This window comes from Nelumbo lutea, chromosome 1, assembly GCF_056320005.1.
Source record: "Nelumbo lutea isolate HS-2025 chromosome 1, American lotus-T2T, whole genome shotgun sequence".
Lineage (NCBI taxonomy): Eukaryota > Viridiplantae > Streptophyta > Magnoliopsida > Proteales > Nelumbonaceae > Nelumbo > Nelumbo lutea.
In genome coordinates this window covers 14,627,754-14,653,965 of record NC_142684.1, presented here as the reverse complement: position 1 = coordinate 14,653,965, position 26,212 = coordinate 14,627,754, and the positions used below count along the sequence as shown (strand labels likewise).

At 42.4% G+C, this 26,212-nt stretch overlaps 1 protein-coding gene across 1 annotated transcript; it reads left to right on the top strand.

The window, feature by feature from the left end:
- The first annotated feature begins 21,401 nt into the window (after window positions 1-21,401).
- On the top strand, window positions 21,402-25,733 carry LOC148873622 (pectin acetylesterase 8-like). The gene is made up of 13 exons (XM_088947674.1): window positions 21,402-21,566; window positions 22,244-22,365; window positions 22,473-22,555; window positions 22,820-22,949; window positions 23,080-23,159; window positions 23,290-23,376; window positions 23,519-23,643; window positions 23,783-23,843; window positions 24,129-24,182; window positions 24,320-24,397; window positions 24,609-24,714; window positions 24,961-25,106; window positions 25,264-25,733. Exons 2-13 carry the CDS (start codon window positions 22,245-22,247, stop codon window positions 25,375-25,377), a joined length of 1,185 nt encoding a protein of 394 aa, XP_088803800.1. The 5' UTR covers window positions 21,402-21,566; window position 22,244; the 3' UTR covers window positions 25,378-25,733.
- The last annotated feature ends 479 nt before the right edge of the window (window positions 25,734-26,212 follow it).

The window sequence follows — 26,212 nt, the reverse complement described above, 5'->3', positions numbered from 1 at the left end:
AGAAAGACTGAAGAAGATTTGGTGTTCAGAGTTTCCAGAGGATTCTTGCGAAGGATCCAGTGTGTAGGATGCACCCTGCTGGTTCCGTTCCATCCACAGCTGTGTCATCTTCAGCAGGAGCGGATCTTGGTTTCTTCTTTGGGCGTGAACACCAACTTTGGGAGATACTGCTTCTCTGGATCAGGTATAATCCTCCCTTTTACCTTATGGTTCAGATCTGGTTCGATTATGGTTCAAATAAGATCCTTGAATATGGTATTCTAAATTTAGGGAATACGATTTCCAATTGGAGGGAGATAGGAAATTTTTGAAATTCGGCCACCCATTCCGCAACCTTTTTGGCATCCATTAGATGGATCCTACCATTCCTTCAAATAGGACCATTGCTACTAAGATAGTCCACAAAATGAAACAACTACAAGGGCATCATGGAAGCTTTATCTTGAAATTGCACCTACCCAAGGTTTATGATCAAGTGGATTGGGCTTTTCTTCTAAGTTGCTTGCAATGTCAGGGATTTTCTTCTCATTTTTTCTCATTAGTACAGGCGTAACTTTCCACTACCTCCTTATCTATAATACTTTATGGTGATCTTGGAGGTCCTTTCAAACCGACGAGGGGCCTCAGACAAGGTTAGGTTGTCTAATATATGGATATATTTCTCCCGTATGATTCAAGATGGATATCTATGTGGTTTCAAGATCTCTAGAAACTGCACAAAAGTAAATCACTTACTTTTTGATGATGACATTTTACTATTTGGGAGAGCTACTGAAAATGAAGTGTTGTAGATGCGGACTATCTTGACCCAATTTGGGGAGTTCTTAGGTCAATAGATTAATTTCTCTAAATTGTCCATGTATTTCAGCCGCAATGTGCTTCGCACAGCACGAGCACACTTGTCTTCGAAATTAGGGGTGTCACTTATGACAGGTAAGGAGCTCTACCTTGGCCCTTCTCTACTATTGCCGAGTAACCAAAATACCACTTGGAATTCTTTTTCCTAGGCTCTACCTTTATTAGGGGTGTCACATATGTCCTAGACTCCAACATACTTCGCCAAATATGGGAGTTAGAATTCTTTTTTTCTGATAACTCCAATAACTATGGGAGTTGATGTTGCTCAATCTGACTGCTCCTTGCTTGATGTGATCCGGCTTCCAGTAGACAGCGAACTAGGTCGATCTGCAAAAGGTGAATTAGCGAACCCGGGGTTGCTTGCCCGGTGAGGTCGCTCCGATGCTTAAGTCAGTATACTTGGTTGCGAGCTAAAAGCTTTTGAATGTAGAGAGCTAGAGAGCAGAAAAACTACACGTACCTTGCACCCCCGGGGGGTGGAGCCTTTATATAATGGAGTCCTCGCGGGTTTCACGGAGCGGTTCTGGGATCCTCGTCACAATGAGATTCGTTTTTGCGTTAATTGGGGGATAACGCTGCCAACTGATAAGGTTCATCACTTCCGCCTGAATCGGACGGGGAGATAATGCTAGCTGTTATGCGGCGTGATCCCATGGAGTTCAGGAACCGACAGAGGGATTTTTGGTATCATCACGTAGTGGCAGATCGGTATCCCCGAGCTGACGCCTTTAAGTCTCAAACTAGATTGAGTACCGGGGTGACTTGGCATCGAGGTGTGCTTGTTGCGATCTGGTGCCAAGGCAATCTCATTTCGAGGTGACCTTGTCTCGAGGTAACTTTAGCTCGGGGTAGTTGGGTACCCGAGGTCATTCTGTTACGGACTGGTCATGCTGAGCTATCATCTATTAGTCAGGTCGCATCCACGTGTCCCCCTGTTATGAGGGCAGGCCAAATCACCCTTCATCAATTGCCCTCCACTCCCCGAGCCAGGGGTCCTGACCTGGTGCGACGAGTTCATGATGTGACAAGTGGATTTGGCTCGAGGTCCAGGCCGTTTTGTCGGACGAATCATTGGTCGGACCAGTTCGACTACTCGGCTCAACCAAGGAAAACCCATGTCGCGTCCAGTTTACGCGCGAACGTCACTCAATCTACAAACTCCCAGGACGTCAAAAAACACGCTAAACCAATTTCAACCTCGAGGGTTGTGCAGCCGGTTTTCTTAGGAGCTGTCGGATCGCTTTGATCTCAACCATTGATTCTCAGGTACAGTGGCTATAAATAGGGGGACCCGAGACTCATTTTCTTCGCCATAAGTTCATTACCCTTCGGTCTGAGGTCGCGCTCAAGCTCCTTAGCTCGGGTCTTCTAGTTCGGTCTTTCTCCTTGGTGAGTCTTCCCTAGCTCTTCTTTTCTGATTGTCTTTTCTTCGCTATGTCTAGTTTCGATAGTCTCCTAGATGAGAGGGAGAGTGGTAATTCCGCTGGGGCCAAGGTGGGTACCTCGGCTCGAGTTGTAGATCGCTCTACTAAAGAAGCCACTTTGGGACAAGAAGCGGTTCGTGGTCCTTCTGAGGTAGAATCACCTCAGGAGACGCGAGGGGCCGGTGGTCTGGCATCCACCTCGTATCGAGGTCAGCAGCCGGATAACTTCAGCCCATCGACAATGATAGCGGACAGACTTCAGACCCTAGTAACTCAGTATAGGCTTCCAAGTGATCTTATTTATAGCCTACCGGTAGGTAACTTTCCCTAGGAGCATGGTCATGACGAGCTCGCGATCTTTGAAGAGCAGCTCGCTGCTGGTCTTCATCTTACACTTCACCCCCTAATCGTCGAGGCCGTTAAACTTTTCAATATTACCATAGATCAATTACACCCGAACTCCATCCGCAACATGGTAGGCACCATCTCGCTCTTCCATGACTATAACCTGCCCCTTGATCTCAATGTTTTTGCTTCCATACTTTCAATAAAAAGGAAATCCTCCTATGTTCTACCCGAGCATAGGCGGACCTACTATTTGTCCCCATGTCCGGGCTACAAGCTCTTACACAAACTCCCAAACAAGGTCCCGACCTGGAAAAGGGCCTATTTTTTAGTTCGTAACACTGAGGGTTGGCCTTTCCCGACCCATTGGAGGGCGGCCATTCAGGATTTCGGCATTAGGCTGGACTTGAAGACAAGGGAAGCGCTTCAGTCCTGGGCGGAGCTCGGTCTCAAGTTTGAAGACTATGTGACCAAAGACAAGTTCGTGCAGGCTGGTCTAAGTCCTGGTAAGTCATCACTTTGTGTTGCTTTTGTTTTATCTTGATGTTGTTTCTGACATTTTGCTTTTGTTGCAGCAACCATGAAACTTCCCGCGTGCGAACTTCTTGGAAGGATGAAGGAGAAGAAGAAGCGAGCTGTCAAAAGACCTCGCGTAGAGTCTCTACAAGCTTCCATCCTTGAGCCCAAGCAGCCCTCCACTACGGAACCTCCAGTAATCGACTTGGTCGAGGAGGAGCCAGGAAGGGCCTCCCTGCGCTGCATGCCCGAGGAGGCAGTATCTTCGGAGCTCGCCCCTGCGACTGCCACTTCTTTGGGCAGCGAGGGGGCAGTTCGAAGTATCCTGACTCTGAAATATAGCCTTCTCAAGAGCAAGGGCGCGGTATACGCCGAGGAGGTCGCCAACTGGGCCGAGCTGTCGGTTGCTCAGTTCGGAGCTCGAGCAGCCACACACACTATGGTGGTAAGTTGTTTTTACTTCTTCAATTCTGTACTTGAGAGCTTTTCATGCGCTAACTGCTATTCTTCTCTTGGCAGGTGAACTCCGCTGTGCACGCTCTAACGTACCAGTCCGAGCTGCACCTGAAGCGAGCTCTTGCAGCTGAGTCATCTTCCCGCGAAGCTCACGCCGAGCTAAATCTGGCCCAGAGCGAGATCAACCAGCTGAGGAAAGATGCGTGGGCTCAGAAAGAGCTGATACAATGCTGATGTCGGAGAAAAAAGAGCTTGAAGAGCATGAAGCAGCCTTGAAGAGGGAGCTCACGAAACGAGAGACCGAGCTCAGGAGGGAGGTTGAAAATCTCGAGGCCCTTGTAAAGGAGCAGACTGATATACTCCTCCAGGTAGTGGAAGAGGCGAAGACGAAGGCCGTCAAGGAGTATAAGACTTCGGGGGAGTTCCACGATGAGCTGATCGAGGCGGGGACGGAAGGCTATCGTAAGGGCTTCAAGCTTAGCAGGTGGCTGACTCGACATGAGTTTCCGCAGCTCGATCTAAGCGCCATCACCACTTCAAGAGTCACCGACAACATGGCTGCTGAAGCTGCCAAGGGCTCGGACTTCGATGTGGAGAGTGACAACTAGCTGCTAGGCGACCCCGAAGAGGCCGGTGCTAACAAAAGGGTTGACCCCCCTACTGAAGCTTCAGACAAGAGCGAAGAGCACCCAAACAAATAGATCTTCTGAGTTATGTACCCCGAGCCTGCGAGCTCAATCTACAATAGAAAATATCTTTTTCTTATTTTTCTCTCTCTCTCTCTCTGTTTTTTTTTTGTAACGAACTCCTCACATTAATGAAATATACTTTTTTGCCAGATGTTCAGTGCAATTAATTTCCTGACCGACGAACTGAGTAAGAGTAGATGTATGGGTTACCCCGAACTGTCGAGCTAGACTAGTAAAGATAACATCGCTTGATGTATGCCGAGGTGCGTGACATTGTAGGGCACATACCCGACCTGTTTGCGTACGGGCTACTTAGTAATGTTAGTTGTCCCATAGCTGGGGTTCAACTTTTTCATTGTATGCCGAAGTGGGCTAGACATCGTAGGGTTTATACCCGAGCTGTTCGTGCCTTAGGCATGAGATGAGTAGCCTATGCCGAAGAGGGGATTAGGTCGTCTGCCCATACTGAAGAGGTGACTGGAACTAGTCCGCCCATGCCGAAGAGGTGACTGGACTTGTCTGTCCATGCCGAAGAGGCGACTGGGACTTGTAGTGCCGAGGTCTTTTATCAGCTCGACGCTTTAGTCCTTGGACTTCTGGGAGTGACTCGTAGTCCTCTCTCTAGTTTGACGATCATAGGTAGTATCGCCTTAGGTTGCCGATGTTCCATGCTCGAGGTACTTGTCTTCCGTTTAGGGTTTCGAGCTCATACGTCCCTTCCCCGAGTACCTGTTTTACTCGGTAGGGGCCTTCCCAATTCGGTCCAAACTTATCGACACCGGACTCAGGCACCATAACTTTCTGGAGGACCAGGTCTCCGACACGGAAGTGTTGCTTCTTGACCTGGGCGTTATAGTACCAAACCGCTCTCTACTGGTAGGCTGCAGTTCAGATATATGCGAGGTCCCGTACTTCTTCTACCAGGTCGAGGTTGGTACGAAGCTCGTCATCATTGGTTTCTTCATCGTAGACTTCCAAACGTAGCGTAGGTACCTCTATCTCAGTTGGGATCACTGCCTCCGTGCCATAGGTGAGGTTGAAGGGGGTCTCACCCATGACAGTCTTAACGGTGGTTCTATAGGCCCATAAGACACTGGGCAGCTCGTCTACCCACAGTCCCTTAGCTCGGTCTAAGAGAGCCTTTAGTCCACGGAGTATGGCTCTATTGGTAACTTCTGCTTGCCCATTCGCCTGAGGGTGTGCTACCGAAGTGAAGTTCTGCTATATCCCCATCTCGGCACACCAATTCTGGAACTTGATGTCCTCGAACTGTTTTCCATTGTCAGAGATAAGTACCCGAGGTAGCCCGAAGTGACATACTATATTCTTCCAAAAGAAATTTTGTATGTTGCGGGCTGTGATTGTTGCTAGGGGTTCTGCCTCCACCCACTTCGCGAAGTAATCCACCGCTACCACCAGGAATCTCCTCTATCCTATCGTTGAAGGGAATGGACTAAGAATGTCGATCCCCCATTGTGCGAAGGGCCACGGACTGGTGAGATACTTGAGGTCGGCAGCAGGTCGGTGGTGGATGTTGGCGTGCCTTTGACACGTCGCACTTCTTGACAAGTTCGAGTGCGTCTACCTTCATCGTGGGCCAATAGTACCTCTGTCGCAGTGCTTTCTAGGCAAGAGCCCTACCCCCCAAGTGACCACCACACAAGCCTTCATGAGTGTCGCAGAGAACGAGCTCGGCCTCAGAGGGTCGCAAGCAGCACAAGTAGGGGAGCGTGAAAGATCTCCGGTATAGCTGTCCGTCTATGATGACGTACTTCGCTGATTGGCATTCTACCCTTTGGGTCGCATTACAATCTGCAGGGAGGGTCCCGTGAAGCAGATAACTCGCGAGTGGGTCAATCCAGCTTGGCTCTTCTTGTACTATAGGAATGACCTTTTCTGCCCCTCGAGAATGTTAGGCCAAGGCAGGTCCTCTATGTACACGGTCCTCATTGTGTTACTACTTGTGTTGGCTAACTGGGACAAGGCATTGGCCTCAGCGTTCTCAGACCTTGGGATCTGCTTGATGAAGTAGGATAAGAAGCTGTGTAGAACTTCTCGAACCTTGGCTAGATAGGCTGCCATGGTGGGGTCACGGGCTTCATACTCGCCATTGACCAGATTGACCACGAGCTGGAAATCACTGCAGATGATGAGGTGTTTGGCTTTTATTTCTTTGGCTAAGGTGAGCCTGACTATCAACGCCTCGTATTCTGCTTCGTTGTTGGACGCTGCAAATCCGAACCGGAGTGTGTATTCCAGTTTCACCCCGCTTGGTCCATACAGAATTATGCCCGCTCCGCTTCCTTGTTGATTAGACAAGTCGTCAACATGGAGGATCCAAGGCTCCTCGTCCCAGGTCGGCCTTGCTCTAATCGGGACTAGTGCCACGCTGGTTGAAGCTTCCTCCGCATGCCCGAGCTTGGCTAGTTCGGGGGTCGCGGTGCTGAACGTACATTCTGGAATGAAATCAGCCAAGGCTTGGGCCTTAATTGCCGTCCGAGGTTTGTACCGGATGTCATACTCGCTGAGTTCGATGGCCCATTTCGTCAGTCTACCAAACACCTCGGGCTTGAGTAGGATTTGCCTTAGAGGTTTGTTGGTGAGAACGATGATAGTGTGGGCTTGGAAGTACGGGCAACGCTTCCGAGCTGCTATAACCAGTGCGTACACCAATTTCTCGATCTCCGGGTACCTTGTTTTGGCATCCTGCAAAACCTTGCTGACGTAGTAGATAGGTCATTGGACCCGATCTACTTCCTTTATCAGTACCGAGCTGACTACCTCATCACTCGCAGAGAGGTACAACTTTAAAATATCCCCTTTCTTGGGTTGGGTCTAAATCGGGATACTAACTAGGTATTTTTCAGCTCATCAAAGGCGAGCTGGCACTCTGTGGTCCACTCGAAGTCTTTACTATTCTTAATAGCCTTGAAGAAAGGTAGGCAGCAATCTACCAACTTAGACATGAAGCGGTTCAGAGAGGCTATACGACCATTCAGCCTCTGAACCTCCTTCAATTTGCGAGGTGGCCTCATCTAGGATGGCCTTTATTTTCTCGGGGTTAGCTTCAATGCCACGTCGGTTCACTATGTAGCCCAGGAATTTACCCGAGGTGACACCGAAGATACACTTGTTAGGATTTAGTTTCATGTTATACTTGCACAAAATTTCAAAAAACACATCGTAAATCATTTATTAAAAATTTTGAAAACAGGGTCTTAACGACCATATCATCTACATAGCATTCAACCTTGTTGCTGATCAATGGCTCAAAGATTCTGTTTACAAGTCTTTGGAAGGTTGCCCCAACATTCTTTAGTCCGAAGGGCATGACCTTATAACAATAAAGGTTGAGCTCAGTAATGAAGGTTATTTTTTCTTCATCGGTAGGGTCCGTCTTAATCTGGTTGTACCCTGAGTATGCGTCCAGAAAGCTCAGCAACTCATGCCCTGAGGTCACGTCCACTAGACGGTTGATCTTGGGCAGTGGGAAATAGTCATTTGGGCAAGCTCGATTCAGGTTGGCATAATCGACGCACATGCGCCCATCTACTGTTGGCCTTTTTTACCAGAACTGGGTAAGCTACCTAGCTCAAGTAATGAACCCCGATGAAATCGGCTGCAAGGAGCTTCCCGACCTCCTTGCTGACTATCCTCCAGTGCTCCAAGGCGAGGTTGTGTTTCTTCTGTCTAACGGGTCTGACTAAAGGATCAGTGTTTAACTTGTGAGTTATTATTTTTGAATCTATGTCGGGCATCTCTGTCGCGGACCATGCAAATATATCTAGATTTTTAATTAAAAAACTTACCAGCTGAGAACGGAGTGGTTCCTTGATCAATGAGCCGATCTGGAGAGTTCTGGTTGGATCTTTTGCTGAGACCGGAATGTGGACCGTCTCTTCCGTTGGTGTAGATCGCTCCTCAGTGTACTCCATAGGTCGCTCTAGCTCGATGTCATCCGCTAGCTTGGCTTTCCCTTGAGGGCGACGACATAGCATTTGCAAGACTTGATTTGGTCGCCTCACACTACCCCTACTCCATAGTCCGTAGGGAACTTTATGGCCAGGTAGTAGGTGGATACCACTACGCAAAGTGCGTGGGTAATGGGCCGACCTACTATGGAGTTGTACGGGGAGGGAGTCACGACCACCAAGAAAGTGTGTTCAAATCTTGCAATGTTAGGCCACGTGCCGACCTCTACAGGTACTGTGACTCGCCCTAGAGGCCTGACTTCTTCTCCATTGAAGCCTACTAAAGGAGTATTCGTAGGCTTGAGATCACATTCTTGGAGCTGGAGCCTATCGAAGACGTCCTTGAACAAGATATCAACTGAACTGCCTGAATCTACCAGGACGCGCTTTACTTCAAAGTCATTTATTCTTAGCTTTATGACCAGCGCGTCGTCGTGGGGGTACTGAATCCCACGTGCTTCAGTGGATTCTGTTCTTCATGATCCAGTTCGGGAACTGAGGCTTTCCCCACTGCTGAGGCGCAGCCCGCGATGATGGACCCGTCAGTAATCATATTGATTACTCCGCGGATCGGTCTTTCCTCGATAGTGGTCTCTACGACTGCTCACTCTGCCTGCTGCTAGACTCAGGAGCATTTCTTCTTTTCTCCCCCTGCCGATCTGCTGAGTTCCTGTTTTCCTTTTGTACAATTTTTTTTAAATATCCGCGACGGATGAGCTCTTCTATCTCGTCGCGAAGATTTCTACAATTTTCGGTACTATGACCGTGGTCTTTATGGAAATGAAAATATACATTTTTATTTCTAGTGGCGGGATCTCCTCTCAACCGGGGTGGCCACTTCACATAAGAGGCGTCCTTGATCGCCATAAGAATCTCTCCCCACTTTGCGTTGAGGGGCGTGTAGCTCATCCTTTCGACCGGAGGAGTTCGGGAACGCCAATCTGACTTGTTTCCTCCCCTGGTTGGGGACTTGCTTTTTCTTCATTTGCTGCCACCGTTGTTCGAGTTGTCACCTTCTCTTTTTCTCTTCTCCGTTGGGTTTTCACTCTTCTGGTTCATCTCCTCTTCAGTCCCGATGAATTGGTCGGCGAGCTTGAGGAATTCAGTGATGTCCTTGGGCTTGTTTGCCACTATGTGCCATTTAAATTCCCTGTGGGTAATACCTTCTTTGCTGTTGTGAGTCTTACAGTAGGATCCAGGTCAAGAATTTGTAAATAGGTGTCGTTGAAGCGTTTGATGTAGCTTCGGATCGACTCCTCTTCTCTTTGGACTATGCTGAGGAGGCTTTCTTGAGACCTCGGGCACTTCTTATTGGTGATGAAGTGCGAGGTGAACATCTGCACGAACTGTGCCCAACTTTTAATTGTCCCTGGCGCAAGGTTCCTGTACCCTGTGCGAGCTACCCCTTTGAATGTCATGGAGAAGGCAAAGCACATGCAGGACTCGTCAACCCCAGCTAGATGCATCTGGGACTAGAATGAGTCCACGTGATCATTCGGGTCGAACGACCCATCGTACTTGTCCAACGGAGGCACTTTGAAGTCCTTCAGCATTGGGGTCGCCAGGAGCTCGGAGGACAAGGGGGATGACCTGGAGAGGAGGGGAGCAGTCTTTCTAGATTCTGAGCTCGCCTCCTCTTTACCTTTTGGCTACTCAGGTTGACTAGGACCAGCGAGCTGGCTTGGAACTACAATTCGATGCGCCTTACGATGCCGCCTTTGCTACTTCTTGACTGGCTCCGCATTGATGCTACTGACCTCAATGTGGTCGGGTAATGTTCTGACATGGAGTGGTTCAGACTGTTGATGCTGGATGCTGTGAACCGAGGGGCCTTGCCTGGAGTCCGCGGCCAGAACCCCGAACTAGTTCCCTACAAGCGAACCTTCATGAGGCGAGGGCTGAGGTGAAACAACTCTGGCGGGCTGAGTGTCTCTCGACCTGTTCACGTTCTACGAAGCGGGAGGAGTAACATGTTTGTCTCTCCTACCGCAAGATGAGACCTGACTCCCGAGGGGCTATGGAACCTGGGAAGTCTCTCCCTGATGAGGAGGGCGAGTGTTCTCACGACGGGTCTTACTCTATTGAGCTGTCGGATGCCGAGGTGGAACCGACTGTTAATTCTGCTATAGCGAAGGGAACTGCTACTGGTACTATTGTTGATAAAAATGGTGCAAGACCTGTTGCTGGTAGTGCTGAAATTGCTGGACCTGTTGCATTTGGGCTTGAATAGCCCGCACGCAGTGTACCAGGTCGTCAAGCTGATGCTGTCCGACCCCAGGGGGAACCATAGATGGTTCAACAAAAGTCACACCCACTACAGGAGGGAGTGGGGCGTTTACTGGCACAATTGCTTGAGGCATGGTCAGCGTCGGGACCCCAACCACAGAGAGCGGTATGGTGAACTGACCAATGCACACGGACGGGATCTGAGGTTGCCCCCCGGAGACATTCATCTCATTATTTTGTCCGGCGTTGCTGGAGGATGCCATGGATCTGAGTTTGTGATTCTTGGTGGAAAGAGGCTTCTCGTAGCGCTTCCTATAGACGACGCCAATTGATGTTGCACAATCTGACTGCTCCATGCTGGATGTGATTCAGCTTCCAGTAGACGGTGGACTAGGTCAATCTGCAAAAGGTGAATAAGAGAACCTGGGGTTGCTTTCCCAACGAGGTCACTCCGATGCTTAAGTCAGTATACTTGGTTGCGAGCTAAAAGCTTTTGAATGTAGAGAGATAGAGATCAGAAAAATTATGCGTACCTTGTACCCCCGGGGGGTGGAGCCTTTATATAATGGAGTCCTCGCGGGTTTCACGCAGCGGTTCTGGAATCCTCGTCATGATGAGATCCGTTTCCGCGTTAATTGGGGGATAACGCTGCCAACTGATAAGGTTCATCACTTCCGCCCGAATTGGACGGGGAGATAATGCTAGCTGTTATGTGGCGTGATCCCGTGGAGTTTGGGAACCGTCGGAGGGATTTTCGGTATCATCACGTAGTGGCAGATCGGTATCCCTGAGCTGACATCTTTAAGTCTCGAATTGGATTGAGTACCGAGGTGACTTGGCATCGAGGTGTGCTTGTTGCGATCTGGTGCCGAGGCGATCTCATTTCGAGGTGACCTTGTCTCGAGGAAACTTTAGCTCGAGGTAACTGGATACCCGAGGTCGTTCTGTTACGGATTGGTCATGCTAAGCTGTCATCTATTAGTTAGATCGTATCCGCGTGTCCCCCTGTTATGAGGTCGGGCCAAATCACCCTTCATCAGGAGTAATTCAGATACTTGGCTGATAAAAATTAAACCCATAGTGGATCAGGTTCAATTAGGAAATACCAAGAAAGTTTCATTAGTAAAGCTCTATTTCTCAAGAAAACATCATGAATCCCTAGGCCTCCAAACTCCTTACTCAGCAAGAATTTATTCCAACTTCGAATGTAGATATGAGTTTGTCCTGATTTATATCGCCACCAAAAGTCTTTTGCCACCAAATTAATTTGGTTACAAATAGATTTTGGCAAATGTTGGGTGGCCATGAAATAATTGGGAATGGAGGTAAGGGTGCTTTTAATTAATATTTCCCGTCCACCATGAGAGAGAAAATTTGTCTTCCAACTGCTTTTTAGTTTGTTTTAGCATTTATCAACAAGAAGTTTCCAAGTGGTAGTTCCGCTACTCAGCAATAGTAGAGACGAGCCAAGGTAGAGCTCCTTACCTATCATAAGTGACACCCCTAATAAAGAAGACAAGTGTGCTCATGTTCTGCGAAGCACATTGCAGCTGAAATACATGGACAATTTAGAGAAATTAATCTCTTGACCTGAGAACTCCCCAAATTGGGTCAGGATAGTCCGCATCTACAGCACTTCATTTTCAGTAGCTCTCCCAAACAATAAAATGTCATCATCAAAATGTAAGTTATTTGCTTTTGGACAGTTTCTAGATATCTTGAAACCACATAGAGATCCATCTTCTAATTTAAATTGAAGCATACGGAATATATAAGACAAACAAATAAGGGGATAGTGGACAACCTTGTCTAAGGCCCCTCGTCGGTTCAAAAGGATCTCCAAGATCACCATTAAGATGTATAGAAAAGGAGGCAGGGGAAAGACACACCCATACTAACGAGTAAGAATGAGAAGAAAAGCCCAACCCACTCGATCATAAGCCTTGGATAGGTCCAATTTCAACATAAAGCTTCCATGATTCCCTTGTAGTCGTTTCATTTTGTGGACTATCTCAGTAGCAATGATCCTATTATCATGAATTTGATGCTTTGGTGAAAAAGCATTTTGAAAAGTGTAATGAGGGAATCCAAGATGCTTTTTAGCCGAAATGTTATTATTTTGGCCACTACCTTGTAAGAAACATTTGTTAAGCTATAGGTCGGAGATCATTCATAGTTTCAACACCCTCTTTTTTTTTCTTTTTTATTTTTTTGAGATTAAGACAATAGTAGTATCATTTACCTCAGCAATTGTTTCTGGAGAAAGGAAAACCTATTGCACAAAATCTACCAAATCAGAACCAACCTTAGCCATCATATGGATGGTCAAACCATGCTTGATGGCTAGGAGAAATTTCAAAAATTTCCTAATTCTTTCTAGAATCGAATTCCCTATGTTTTGAAAAACTGCAATTTTTAGGATTGGTCTTGTATTAAACCGGACCAGATTTGAAACCAAACAAAGATGGAGATGTATACTTGATACGGATGCCACAAACGTAGATCCCAAGGTGAAAGTTCACACCCAAATCAGTCATAAAACCAACATCCATTGAATATTGCGTAGTGTATTCCTGAAGTCGGTTCAACAATATAGTTTTCAACGAAACTGCAATCCAACTGGGGAGGTGAGCACAAAATTCGTCTAGATTTTTCTTGTAAAAATCAAAAGAAAACTGATATCTATCAGTCCCAAAATAGTTGTGGTCGAACTAGGGTTTTCTTGGGAGACAAAAAGAAGAAGAGAGCACAAAATAGAGAGGTGTTCTAGTCTAATTCGCCCTCTTCTTCTTTTATCTTTTTATAGAGCATTTCTCCTAATCAAATTAGGAGATTATCCAAATCTAATTTGGATCTAGTCTCTATCAATAGATAAGCCTTATCCTCTTAAGAGGATAGGTGCTCCATATCCATTTCCAAACCCAAATTTGCCCCATGTAATATTTGTCATGTGATAGCTTAATTAATTCGTCCAATGTTGTCATGTGACAACTTAATTAATCATATTAATTATGGGCCTTAGGCCCATCAGCTATAATTCTCATGACATAGGCCTGATTTGTATGGCATGGGACCCTACAATGACCTTACATAAGTCCACATGGGTTCAACCCAGCCTCTATGACAAGGCTTGACCAAATTCATTGCTAAACGTAGTTAACCCCTGAACGTATCACTATGGGCTCAAAATAGGCCCAACATTTACACTTAAATGATCATTGAATTCAACCATCATATGAAGACACAAGGATAATGAACTTAAGTAAGATAAAGCCCATAAGGTAATCAACATTGTAATGGTCTCTTACACTTAACCTCTCGACTCATAATGATCAAACACTGCCCGACAAGGAAAGACCTCTCCCCTGGCTACATGGTGCAGTGTCACACTATTTACTCAGATGAATCCCAAGAATTAAAACCTTTTGCAAACATTTTTCATAGAATATAATATATATATATATATATATATATATATCATATAAATATATTTTGCAAAACCAAATCTCAAACAAAGTTGAAATCCATTGCCAATAGTTTACGTTTCCATCAGAGAGAGTGTAAGTCCTATTGATGGTGCGCAATCCGGTCACTCCTAGCTGGCAGTTGCGTGGCTCCTGGATGGTACCTGAGATGGAGAAGATGAGGAATCCCCGGGGGCTTGCCCGGCAGGAACACTTCGACGCTTAAGTTAGAGCTCTGTGAAAGATGCAAAGAGAGTAAAAGGAGCTAAGAGTGCAAATAGCGTGAGTATCAGAAGATTACCTCTGTCCTTTGGGATTTGGCTACTTATAACAGAACTCTATTGAATTAGGCCCACCTGCCTCTGACAGGGCAGGTATAACCGCCACTGTCGTCCTGCCACAGCCGTTACAGCCAGGGCTGAGGTGGCACACATGGGGTCGTCGCTGCAAGGTACGTACCTGTTAGATGTAAGACACCTTCCAAAGGTGGCGGGCACAACACTGTTTGACGAGAGACGTGGTTGCAGTCTCCAGGTTTGTGAGGTACGGTGGTCGGGTAGGAGACCTTCTTGCGATATGCCGAACTGCTCTTTTGCGAGCTACCCCGTACCGAGCTACCCTGCAAGTGGCGAGCTGCCTGTGGCAAGCTACACTGAGCTGTCTGGCCCAAGGTGTCTCTACCTTGGGGTATCTAGAGGCGGATCGGGGTGTTCCTGTTTGAGAGTGAACTAAAATTCACTGGGAGGAGCTTGGGCATTAGGAAAGGTTAGGGGGCCCCGAGCTCGGAGGTAGCTCAGAGCGCCTGAGCCTTGGGAGGAAGGCGCAAGCCAGGCGGCTCTCGGCGAGTAGCCTAACCCACCGAGTTGCTAGACTAAACTCGGTGAGCCCTTCCCACCGAGTTGCGCCTGCGCTTGCTGTGTTGTCACGCTGAGTCATCGCTTGATCAAGGTCATACCCACGTGTACCCGTGCTATGAGGTCGGGCCAAATCACCCTCCATCACCTATCATTCACTTTGTCCGACAAAGGAGCCGATCTTATTACTAGGATTACCCACTCAAGTGATTTCTCAGACTGCCCTAACATACCCAGGTTTTGACCCTCAATGGATCTCACTGATTGGCATATTAAAGACAACCCAATCCAATACCTAGTGCAATACCATAATCAAGTCTAGGGGCTATGTGTAACTTTTTAGTTTTTCCCATCAATCCCTAAGATCCAAGGCATAACTGGAAAATGGTATGGGTTTAGTTTTTCAACCTAAAACACACTGCATGTGCTTTGGGTCTAACCCTAGCATCTGAGACAAGCTACCCCAACTTCTTTGTCAGCACATCAGTGTCAGCATTGGCAAGATAAACTCCCCAAGTCTATCCAATGGCTAAGAACATTCTAAACTAACATGAGTCTCATAACTCTCCAGTTTAAGGGGTAATTTCATAGAAAAATACCAATATCCACATGAAACAATAATGTACTTTTATTCATTTACGATAAATATATCTGTACATCAATTTGATTGTAGCTAAGGGCATACACTGTCTAACAACTCCCACTTGCACTTAGGTCCAATCGGGTACAAGCCTCTATCCTATAGTGTCCACGTGTTAATCAAACACTTTCTATACCAGTGGCATAGTCAATGGGTCTACTACATTCTTCATTGATGCTACCTTTTGAATCTGGATGTCCCCTCTATTAACAATCTCCCATAGATCTAGTGTTGTCACACAACAATGGAATGGGTGATATGGTAGGATTCCAAATTTTATGATGAATTTCTTCATCCATACTACTTAATAGGCAGCCTCACTTACAGCAATGTGTGTGGCCTCTTCCATGGACTACTTTTCTTTCTATAAAGGGTCCCAAAGTATCCAAACATAGACTTTCTAGTGTCTAGGTCAGGCTGGATGTTGGCATCAGTATGACCAACCATCTGTAATGAACTACCATCAAAGACAAGACTATAGTCTTTAGTCATCGTAGGTACTTTAGTATGTTTATCATAACAGTCTAATACTCTTGTCCTGAGTAAAATTGATATCTACTTACCTCACTAACAGTTTAAGAAATGTTTGGCTGAGTATGCAACTACATGATGCTCCCTATGGCTGAGGTATAGGGGACCTCTCTCATGTCCTCAATCTCTTTAGGGGTCTTAGGTAACATTCCTTTGGAAAGGGAATGATCAACAAATACTATAGTTATTTGTTGATATAGTTTTCACAACCACGTGAAATTAGTTCATGAATACTACAACTCAGTATAGCTTGGAAAATAGATATCGATTATTATATCTTTATAGAGTCGAAGTCCCAAGACGTAAGATAATTCTCCAAGATCCTTCATGGAGAATTGTTACAAAAGCCAGATCTTCACCATAGTCAACCTTCCTACATCATTCCCGATGTATAGTATGTCACCTACCTACAAAATAAAAAATGTAACATTATCTCCTACTATCTTTCTGTAAACATAGGGTTCATCTGGATTCTGTTCAAAATCAAACTGTTTGACTGTTGAGTCAAATCGGATGTAGTCCTCCTCCAAGAAAGGGAATTTGGAGGGTAGCCATAACGTGGCTATCAAAAGGGAATGATCAACAAATACTATAGTTTTCTGTTGATATAGTTTTCACAACCACGTGAAATTAGTTCATGAACACTACAACTCAGTATAGTTTGGAAAAGTATATCGATTATTAAATAGATTTATGTTGTAAAACTATTTGAATTCTATTTTTTATATTTTCAACCATTTATTTATTTCTTCATTGGTTTGAAGTTTTTTATTCTTTTACTTTTATAAAATACAATTCCTTATTCTTTTATGTTCTTAAAACATGAAATGTCATTTTTGCATATTGTATAATAAAAATAAAAATAACGATGTATATGTGAAATGTTCAAATCTAAGTATGTGTTTGGTTCCGTGGGCATTTATAGATGAGGTGTTTATTGCTTTAAACATTTATTTGGAGGACTTTATTTTAAATGTTTTTTACTTTAAACATTTATTGCTTTTGTTGTTTAGTTGGTCATTACTTTAAATGTTTCTTACTTTCGACCCAATTAATGCGAAAACGGATCTCATTGTGACGAGGATCCCGGAACCGCTCCGCGAAACCTGCGAGGACTCTATTATATAAAGGCTCCACCCCCCGGGGGTGCAAGGTACGTGTAATTTTAATGCTCTCTAGCTCTCTACATTCAAAAGCTTTTAACTCGCAAACAAATATATTGAGTTAAGCATCGGAGCGACCTCACCGAGCAAGCAACCCCGGGTTCTCTAATTCACCTTTTGCAGATCGACCTAGTCCGCTGTCTACTGGAAGCCGAATCACATCAAGAAAGGAGCAGTCAAATTGTGCAACATCAACTCCCATAGTTATTGGAGTTATCAGAAAAAAAAAGAATTCTAACTCCCATATTTGGCGAAGTATGTTGGAGTCTAGGACATATGTGACACCCCTAATAAAGGTAGAGCCTAGGAAAAAGAATTCCAAGTGGTATTTTGGTTACTCGGCAATAGTAGAGAAGAGCCAAGGTAGAGCTCCTTACCTGTCATAAGTGACACCCCTAATTTCGAAGACAAGTGTGCTCATGCTGTGCGAAGCACATTGCGGCTGAAATACATGGACAATTTAGAGAAATTAATCTGTTGACCTAAGAACTCCCCAAATTGGGTCAAGATAGTCCGCATCTACAACACTTCATTTTCAGTAGCTCTCCCAAATAGTAAAATGTCATCATCAAAAAGTAAGTGATTTACTTTTGTGCAGTTTCTAGAGATCTTGAAACCACATAGAGATCCGTCTTGAATCATACGGGAGAAAATATCCATATATTAGACAACCAAACCTTGTCTAAGGCCCCTCGTCGGTTTGAAAGGACCTCCAAGATCACCATTAAGAAGTATAGATAAGGAGGCAGTGGAAAGTTACGCCTGTACTAATGAGAAAAAATGAGAAGAAAATCCCTGACATTGCAAGCAACTTAGAAGAAAAGCCCAATCCACTTGATCATAAACCTTGGATAGGTGCAATTTCAAGATAAAGCTTCCATGATGCCCTTGTAGTTGTTTCATTTTGTGGACTATTATCATGAATTTGATGCTTTGGTGAAAAAGCATTTTGAAAAGGTGTAATGAGGGAATCCAAGATGCTTTTTAGCCAAAATGTTATTATTTTGTAAGAAACATTTGTTAAGCCTATAGGTCGGAGATCATTCACAATTTCAATGCCCTCTTTTTTTTTCTTTTGAGATTAAGACAAGAGTAGTATCATTTACCTCAACAATTCTTTCTGGAGAAAGGAAAACCTATTGCACAAAATCTACCAAATCAGAACCAACCTTAGACCAACATTGTTGATAGAAAAGAGTGCGCGGCCCGAGTGCTTTAAAAGGACCAAAAGAGAATAAAGCATGTTTGACTTCATCCATTGTTGGTATAGAGCAAAGCATGTGGTTCATCTTATTGTTATCTGAGTTGGAATAAGATTCCAATCAAAATTGTCAAAATTCGATTGTCTTGAAGTGAATAGGTCAATGTAAAAATCCCAAATAATGGTAGAGATTTCTATTTCATCTGAAGTCCAAGAACCAGTAGCATTTTTTACCTAAGACATTCCATTTGTGTGGCGTCTATTAGATGCAGCAATATGAAAGAAACGGGTATGTCTATCTCCTTTTAACCAATCCTAATGGGCCTATTGTTTCCATTAAATCTCCCATAATTCTAAAAATTGATCCAATTCTTGTCTCAACCTTGTTTCCTCCCCAACATTATATTGAGCAACAACAATTTGATTTTCAAGCATCTTAATTCTCTCATGGAAATATAGAGAGCTATAGGGCGATATGGTCACTACGGCCCGTTGTCAGATACTGAACATAGGATGAGGGAAATTTTTCAGGCCAAGTAGCAGAACATAAGGCTCTGTCAAGCCTCTCAAGAACCAAGCTTGTGTGGCGTTTGTTAGACCATGTAAAGGGAGGGCCTCTGTAACCCAAGTCTAGCAGACCATAATCTTCTGCCAAGGAATTGAATAACTAGATTTGTTTGTAAACAACTTTGTAGCCACCTTGTGTTCTGGTGGCTACAAAACTCATGAATAGACCATAGTCCAAATGGGTTCTGACATTCATCAAAACTCATGAGTAGTTTGAATCTCCCACACTTGTGGTCTGGTTCAGTTTTGTCGCATTTGTTTCAGTTTTGCAGTACTTAGTAAAAATACTTTTTTTGTGTTGAAAATAATAGTGATTTTTTTTCTTTTTTTATGGTATATTTTCATTCAAAATGGGAGTGGATTTGTTTTTTATAGAAAAACTTGCTTTTTTGCACTCAAAGTTAATCAACCTAAAAAAGGTGGATTCCTAGCTTGGAATTCATGTTTGTACTGATCTCAACTAGATATATTTGGCAATAATTAAAACTTATTAATGCAACACCAAATCAAATTTGCATTTTCATGAACTATATATATTTGCGTTTGCCCTCCTACCAAATACAACCTATGAATTAATTCTATATTGAATCATCAAAGAGTAATTTGGAGGGTAGCCATGACGTGGCTATCAAAAGGGAATGATCAACAAATACTATAGTTATTTGTTGATATAGTTTTCACAACCACGTGAAATTAGTTCATGAATACTACAACTCAGTATAGCTTGGAAAATAGATATCGATTATTATATCTTTATAGAGTCGAAGTTCCAAGACGTAAGAGGATTCTCCAAGATCCTTCATGGAGAATTGCTACAAAAGCCATATCTTCACCGTAGTCAACCTTCCTACATCATTCCCGATGTATAGTATGTCACCTACCTACAAAATAAAAAATGTAACCTTATCTCCTACTATCTTTCTGTAAACATAGGGTTCATTTGAATTCTGTTCAAAATCAAACTATTTGACTGTTGAGTCAAATGGATGTTCCAGCTTTTAGAAACATGGCCTTAGGCGAGAAGGTCTCAACTTTTCCATCAAAGCCCTTCTTCCTCTTGTAGATCCACTTGCAACCGATTGCTTTCACCTTAGGGAGAGGGTCAACGAGAGTTCAGACTTTGTTGGTTTTCATCGAGTCCATCTTGACTTTCATGACATCTACCCACTTCAAGGAGTTTATGTCCGACATAACTTCCGTATAAGTCACGAGATCTTCCTCACTGTTTGTATCTTCTATCAAGTAACTTTCTTAATCATAATCATAACGAGTTGGAGGTCTAGAAACCAGGGTAGATCCTTTAAGCTGTATATTATTATATAGAATTTGTGGGTCATCTCCCACTACTCCTGAGCTTTCTTCATCAAGTACAACTTTCCAATGATGGTTGTTCAGGATGTAGTCCTCCTCCAAGAAAGGGAATTTGGAGGGTAGCCATAACGTGGCTATCAAAAGGGAATGATCAACAAATACTATAGTTTTCTGTTGATATAGTTTTCGCAACCACGTGAAATTAGTTCATGAACACTACAACTCAGTATAGCTTGGAAAAGTATATCGATTATTAAATAGATTTATGTTGTAAAATTATTTGAATTCTATTTTTTATATTTTCAGCCATTTATTTATTTCTTCATTGGTTTGATGTTTTTTATTCTTTTACTTTTATAAAATACAATTCCTTATTCTTTTATGTTCTTAAAACATGAAATGTCATTTTTGCATATTGTCTAATAAAAATAAAAATAACGATGTATATGTGAAGTGTTCAAATCTAAGTATGTGTTTGGTTCCGTGGGCATTTATAGATGAGGTGTTTATTGCTTTAAACGTTTATTTGGAGGACTTTATTTTAAATGTTTTTTACTTTAAACATTTATTGCTTTTGTTGTTTAGTTGGTCATTACTTTAAATGTTTCTTACTTTCGACCTCAGACTAACACCCCATAAAGTATGTCACATAAGTATTTCATTTCAAGAAACGTTGGGGCGTTGAGGGAAACAAAAATTTGACGTTTTCCCAAATGCTTTATGCACATAAACCCAAACATTTATGTTTTTTAGTGTTTATTTGATAAGTGTTAAAATCAAACAGTGGTTTCATGCACAATAAACGCCAACACATATATGGCATTGATGTGGTGGTGTTTTATCAATAATTGCCCACGGGACCAAACATAGCCTAAAATTAAATGATCTCATCAATCATAAATGGCCATTTAGACCTAGGCTTCATGAGCAGTCCGAATCTCCAGCACTTTTAATTGGTCAAAGTCAAAGCTCTTCTAGCATCATCCTCATCCACTCTCACGTTTGGGAACTTGACCAATTAACCAGACAACCCCCAACCTTGTGAGTTTTGATGAATTTTATTGGTTAGTGTACAAGGCGCACATGTAGGAGATCCGGGCTAGTTCATGATGAAGGCCAATCAATGACCACATATTCATTCAAAAGTTTCAAAAATATCAGAGGCATACCTTTGTTATTCACCATGAAAGGAGGATTTCCTCATTATAAAAGGAACAGAAGTTTCTCCGATCAGAGCTACAAGGAAACATTAAACAAAGCACTTAAACATTTTTCACAGATTCTCTTCCTCTCTCCCTCATTGACAGTTGCTTAATTTGCTTCTTGAGCATCTCCATTCTGTGATTTCAGGTAAAATAATGTTTTGTTTTATGTTTCTTCTTTTTTCACGCAGTTTCGATGTCTTTGTTGAGATATATTGCCTAATAACTTTGTTGTAAGATAATCTCTTGACTGTGGTAAAAAAAAAAAAAAAAAAAAAAAAAAAGTGGTGGAATTGAATTTCTTTATAAGATGGGTCATCGGACCTTAGTGGTTCTTTGGAGGAAATGAAATATATTGATCATGGAGATATATTTGATAAGCAAGCTTGTATATGCATGGTTTATTTCATTAGTTACTGGATGCATGGGAAAAATAAAGAAATAAATAAAAAGAATTGTTAGAATGTATGAGCTGTTTGGTCATCCAAAAGAGTTTAAATGTATCTAAATATATGGTTTTGGTTTTGTTAGAAGAGTTTCCATGTTGACTGCCAAATTATAAATTATATATACAGAGGGTTTGGGGGGTTGAATGGAATTGGGTTTTAATTTTATGCAACTCAACTCATAATGGGGGCAGAAACTAACTGTGAAGGTTGAGGGAAATTAATGAACCTCTTTATTAACATCCATGCATATTAGAAATGATTTTCAGATAGATTGAAAATGCATGGAGAACCTATGATCGATTAGATTGCTTCCAAGCTAAAATTTGAATTTGTAGACACTCTAATTTATAGTATTAATTTTCAATTCCCTGCACAGAATGGTTTATAAAAACTCAGGCGTATCCCTATTTCTTCTGATCTGGGCGCTGGTCATAGTTGGAGCGAATGGATACTTCGTAGGCATTACTTATGTGGATAATGCTGTAGCAAAGGGAGCTGGTAATTAGATTATTTTATTATTACAAAAATTAAATTATTAATATTCTGGATTTGGTATGTACGTAACGTATTAATGAATTAATAATTATTTTACAAATGCCATGCAGTTTGCTTAGATGGGAGCCCACCAGCATATCACATGGCTCCAGGATTTGGATCTGGGGTTAACAATTGGCTGATTTTGTTGGAGGTATAATTAACTTATTATTAGTACATTTTTAGGAGACTTAATTACGCACTTAACTTTAATTTGTAAACCACCTGATGCTCAAGAATTTGAGAATTTGTGTCATTGTGCGTGTACACACACACATACGTAGTACGTAGTGTACTAGATCAGAATTAAACCATCTGTTTAATTCTATTAGTAGTACGTACATAGATACTAATTGCTTTAATGGATTTGAATTTATTTACTTTTAAAATATGCTTTTCTTAATTACCTAATTGTTAGGGAGGAGCATGGTGTAACAATGCAACAACTTGTCTAGCCCGCAAGAACACTCGTCTAGGCTCTTCTAAAGAAATGGTGAAGCAGCTTTCATTCTCTGGATTTCTGAGCGACAAGGAAAAGTTTAACCCAGGCAGGATTTCCAATTTATTAATCCCATGCACGCATTCTGCTTCATTAATTTTCAATATCTCTTGTGATTTGCTATCCCAACTCCAACACACTGAGTATTATTCTGGTCTCTGTATTTATTCACAATCCAGATTTCTTTAACTGGAACAAGGTCAAGGTTCGATATTGTGATGGATCATCATTCACTGGAGACGTGGAGGCAGTAGATCCAGTACTGGGTCCTTCAATCCTTGGATTCTGATTGATTGCATATATTTATGACATTAATTTCATGAGAAAAAGAAATATGAATTGATCAATTATCAATTGATGATGAGTTTGTTAATTATTTACCTGACCAGGCAACCAACCTTTACTACAGAGGACAAAGAATTTTTAATGCTGTTGTAGATGACCTGCTAGAGAAAGGGATGAAAAATGCCCAAAATGTATGACAATTTTTATTTGATTTGGATTGAAATCCACCATATATACATATCGATCATCTTTCATTTCCTATCATCATCATCATCATCATCAGTATGTACCATTAAAATGACTTGAAGTTGAAGATATTATTGCTGCTTACAGGCTCTTCTTTCGGGTTGTTCGGCTGGTGGTTTATCTGTCATTCTCCATTGCGATAAGTTCCGTGAACTCCTACCTCAGAGTACCAAAGTAAAATGCATGGCTGATGCTGGATTTTTTATTAATGCGTAAGCAGCTCACCCTAACTAACCCCTCTAGCTAATTAATTACCTCATTAATTCCACAAACTACCATTAATTCATTAAACCCATATGCATATATAAGACTGACACTAATTAATGATCATGCATGCATGCCTCATAACAGGAAGACAATTGCTGGGACAGAATACATAAAGGAATTCTTTAGTGATGTGGTGACAACCCATGTATTCTTCTTCTCCTTTATCTTAAATTCTTAATTAATTAACATATATTGGTTAATTACTTTGCACTTGTCAATGTTGTTGCTTGTTATATTGACTATATACCTACCATTCATTACATATTAATTTTACATTTTTACTAGCTAGTCAAGAGAAGAAAAATAAGAAACAAATGTTTAACTGATGAAATGCCACACATATATAATTGTCCATCAACTATATATGGGGTTCCTCTTCTTTTAATGTTTACTTGTATATTCTTACTGCATGCTTGTTATTCTTTCATAGCAATCAGCAAAGAATTTGCCTGCATCCTGCACTTCCAAAGGCGATCCAGCTTTGGTAAGTATATACTTAATTATAACTGTTCTTACTGCACTTGTTCATTTTTATTAATTAGTATGTCTTATTTTCCCAACTTTATATTCACTAGCTACATCGAGTTTCAATTTTTCTAATACATCTGAACAAAACTACAGTGCTTTTTTCCCCAAAATGTGGCACCACAGGTCACCACACCACTCTTTATATTGAATGCAGCCTATGATTCTTATCAGGTGAGGTTCTCCATCCCGGCCGGCCCAGTTGTCTACCTAATTACATGTACTACATTCAATATTATCTGATATATCATTGTTTGATATGATTCCCAATTCCCATGCCAATTTCCTGGTTTTAATCAATCCCATTTCACTTGATTATTGGGATGTAAATTTATATAGTGTGGGTATATAAGTGTTCATCTCTACTGCTTATTTTTTATTATAGGTAAAGAACATTTTGGCACCTGGTATTGCTGATCCCCATGGGACTTGGCATGACTGCAAGCTTGATATAACAAAGTGTTCAGACACTCAACTTCAAGCCATACAAGGTCACTTTAACCCCCTCCTTGTGTACTTCATTTCTAATTTGACTACTATCATGTATAAATATGGTCCTCCAATTAATCAAGATAAGCTACCTATTATGGGAATCATGGTTATAGTTATGTGGGTGGTATTTGTAAAAGCTGATCACAAAACAAGAAACTCAAATTCTACACTGCCTTTGGGACTTGGGTTGGTTGTTGTATTATATATTGATGCAACTGAGAGGGTGCATGTGACTTGACACACAGGTTTTAGGAAGGAGTTTCTAAATGCAATTAAAGGAGTAGAGGGCTCTCCCACAAAGGGATTGTTCATAAATTCTTGTTATTCCCATTGCCAATCAGGAATGCAGGAGACTTGGTTGAGGGAAGACTCCCCTGTTCTTGATAATATGGTTGGTCATCAAGATCTCTCTTTCATCAATTCATTCCTGATTTTTATTACATCTTTTCTTCAATTCTTTTTTTTTTTTATTCCATTATATATATTTTCTATATAGAATTGAACTCTCATTAACTTTTCATTATGCCCATTTTGTGTTTTAATTTCAGAGCATTTCCAAGGCAGTGGGAGATTGGTATTTTGACAGGGGAACCGTCCAAAAGATTGAACAATGTGAATATCCTTGCGACAAGTCTTGCCACAACCGTGTTTTCACCGATTAATATTAATGTTCATCTGCAGCTGCAGTATATAATCGAAACTTCCTATATACTGGTTTGGTTTTATTAGTGACCTATCATCATCACCACAGATCTGCGAATCAAGTCTGTTATTCAATTTGTTATTACTAGAATAAGTAGAGACCACAATTCTAAACTCAATTAAGGATTGGTGGTCCGGATCATCTTTTTTTTTTTGTTTTAAATTCCAGCCTTACTTTCTTGCATGGCTGTTTTGAACTTTTTTGGGTCCTTTTAAACTAAGTACCTTGGGGATTTATGTACAGATCCTTATCAATGTATACGGGGCTGTAAATTGTAATTTTTTTTTTTGTTATGAATAAAATATTTTAGAAGAAGCTGGTCTCTTTTTGTTTTTGTTATGAGTACAATTCTAAATTGTATTTTTTTTTTTGTTATGAATAAATAAAAAATTTAGATACATAATATATATTTGTCAATATTACCATTGCATAATGTAAAGGCACAAGGCTTACCTGAGTGATTGTTTGCTATTCTCAAATGAAGACTGATGAAGGAAGATTTGGCCCGACCTCGTAATCACTCAACACGTGGCAAAGGCAACAGCTCGGCATAACAGCTCGCTAAGGCACGAGCTCCGAAGGGAGGAACCAACGGTCCGAACTCTCCGCAAGGAGCCCTAACTCCCAGTACGGAGCCCGAGCTCTCCCTTGGGCCCCGAGCCTTATGAACACAAAGGGCAACAACCCGAACTGGCCTGCCCCATGGCAGTTCGGGCCACACCTCTCTCCGAACTCAAGACTTCGCCTTGCACACCACTCCAGCACTTCGCCCCCAGGACACCGAACTGAACAAA

What these genes read in the sequence shown, in the direction of transcription:
- LOC148873622 (XM_088947674.1), top strand. Translation starts at nt 22,245, where the DNA reads ATGGTTTATAAAAACTCAGGCGTATCCCTATTTCTTCTGATCTGGGCG. An exon ending in TGCTGTAGCAAAGGGAGCTG is followed by an intron (nt 22,366 to 22,472) that starts GTAATTAGATTA and finishes AATGCCATGCAG; the next exon opens with TTTGCTTAGATGGGAGCCCA. An exon ending in ATTGGCTGATTTTGTTGGAG is followed by an intron (nt 22,556 to 22,819) that starts GTATAATTAACT and finishes CCTAATTGTTAG; the next exon opens with GGAGGAGCATGGTGTAACAA.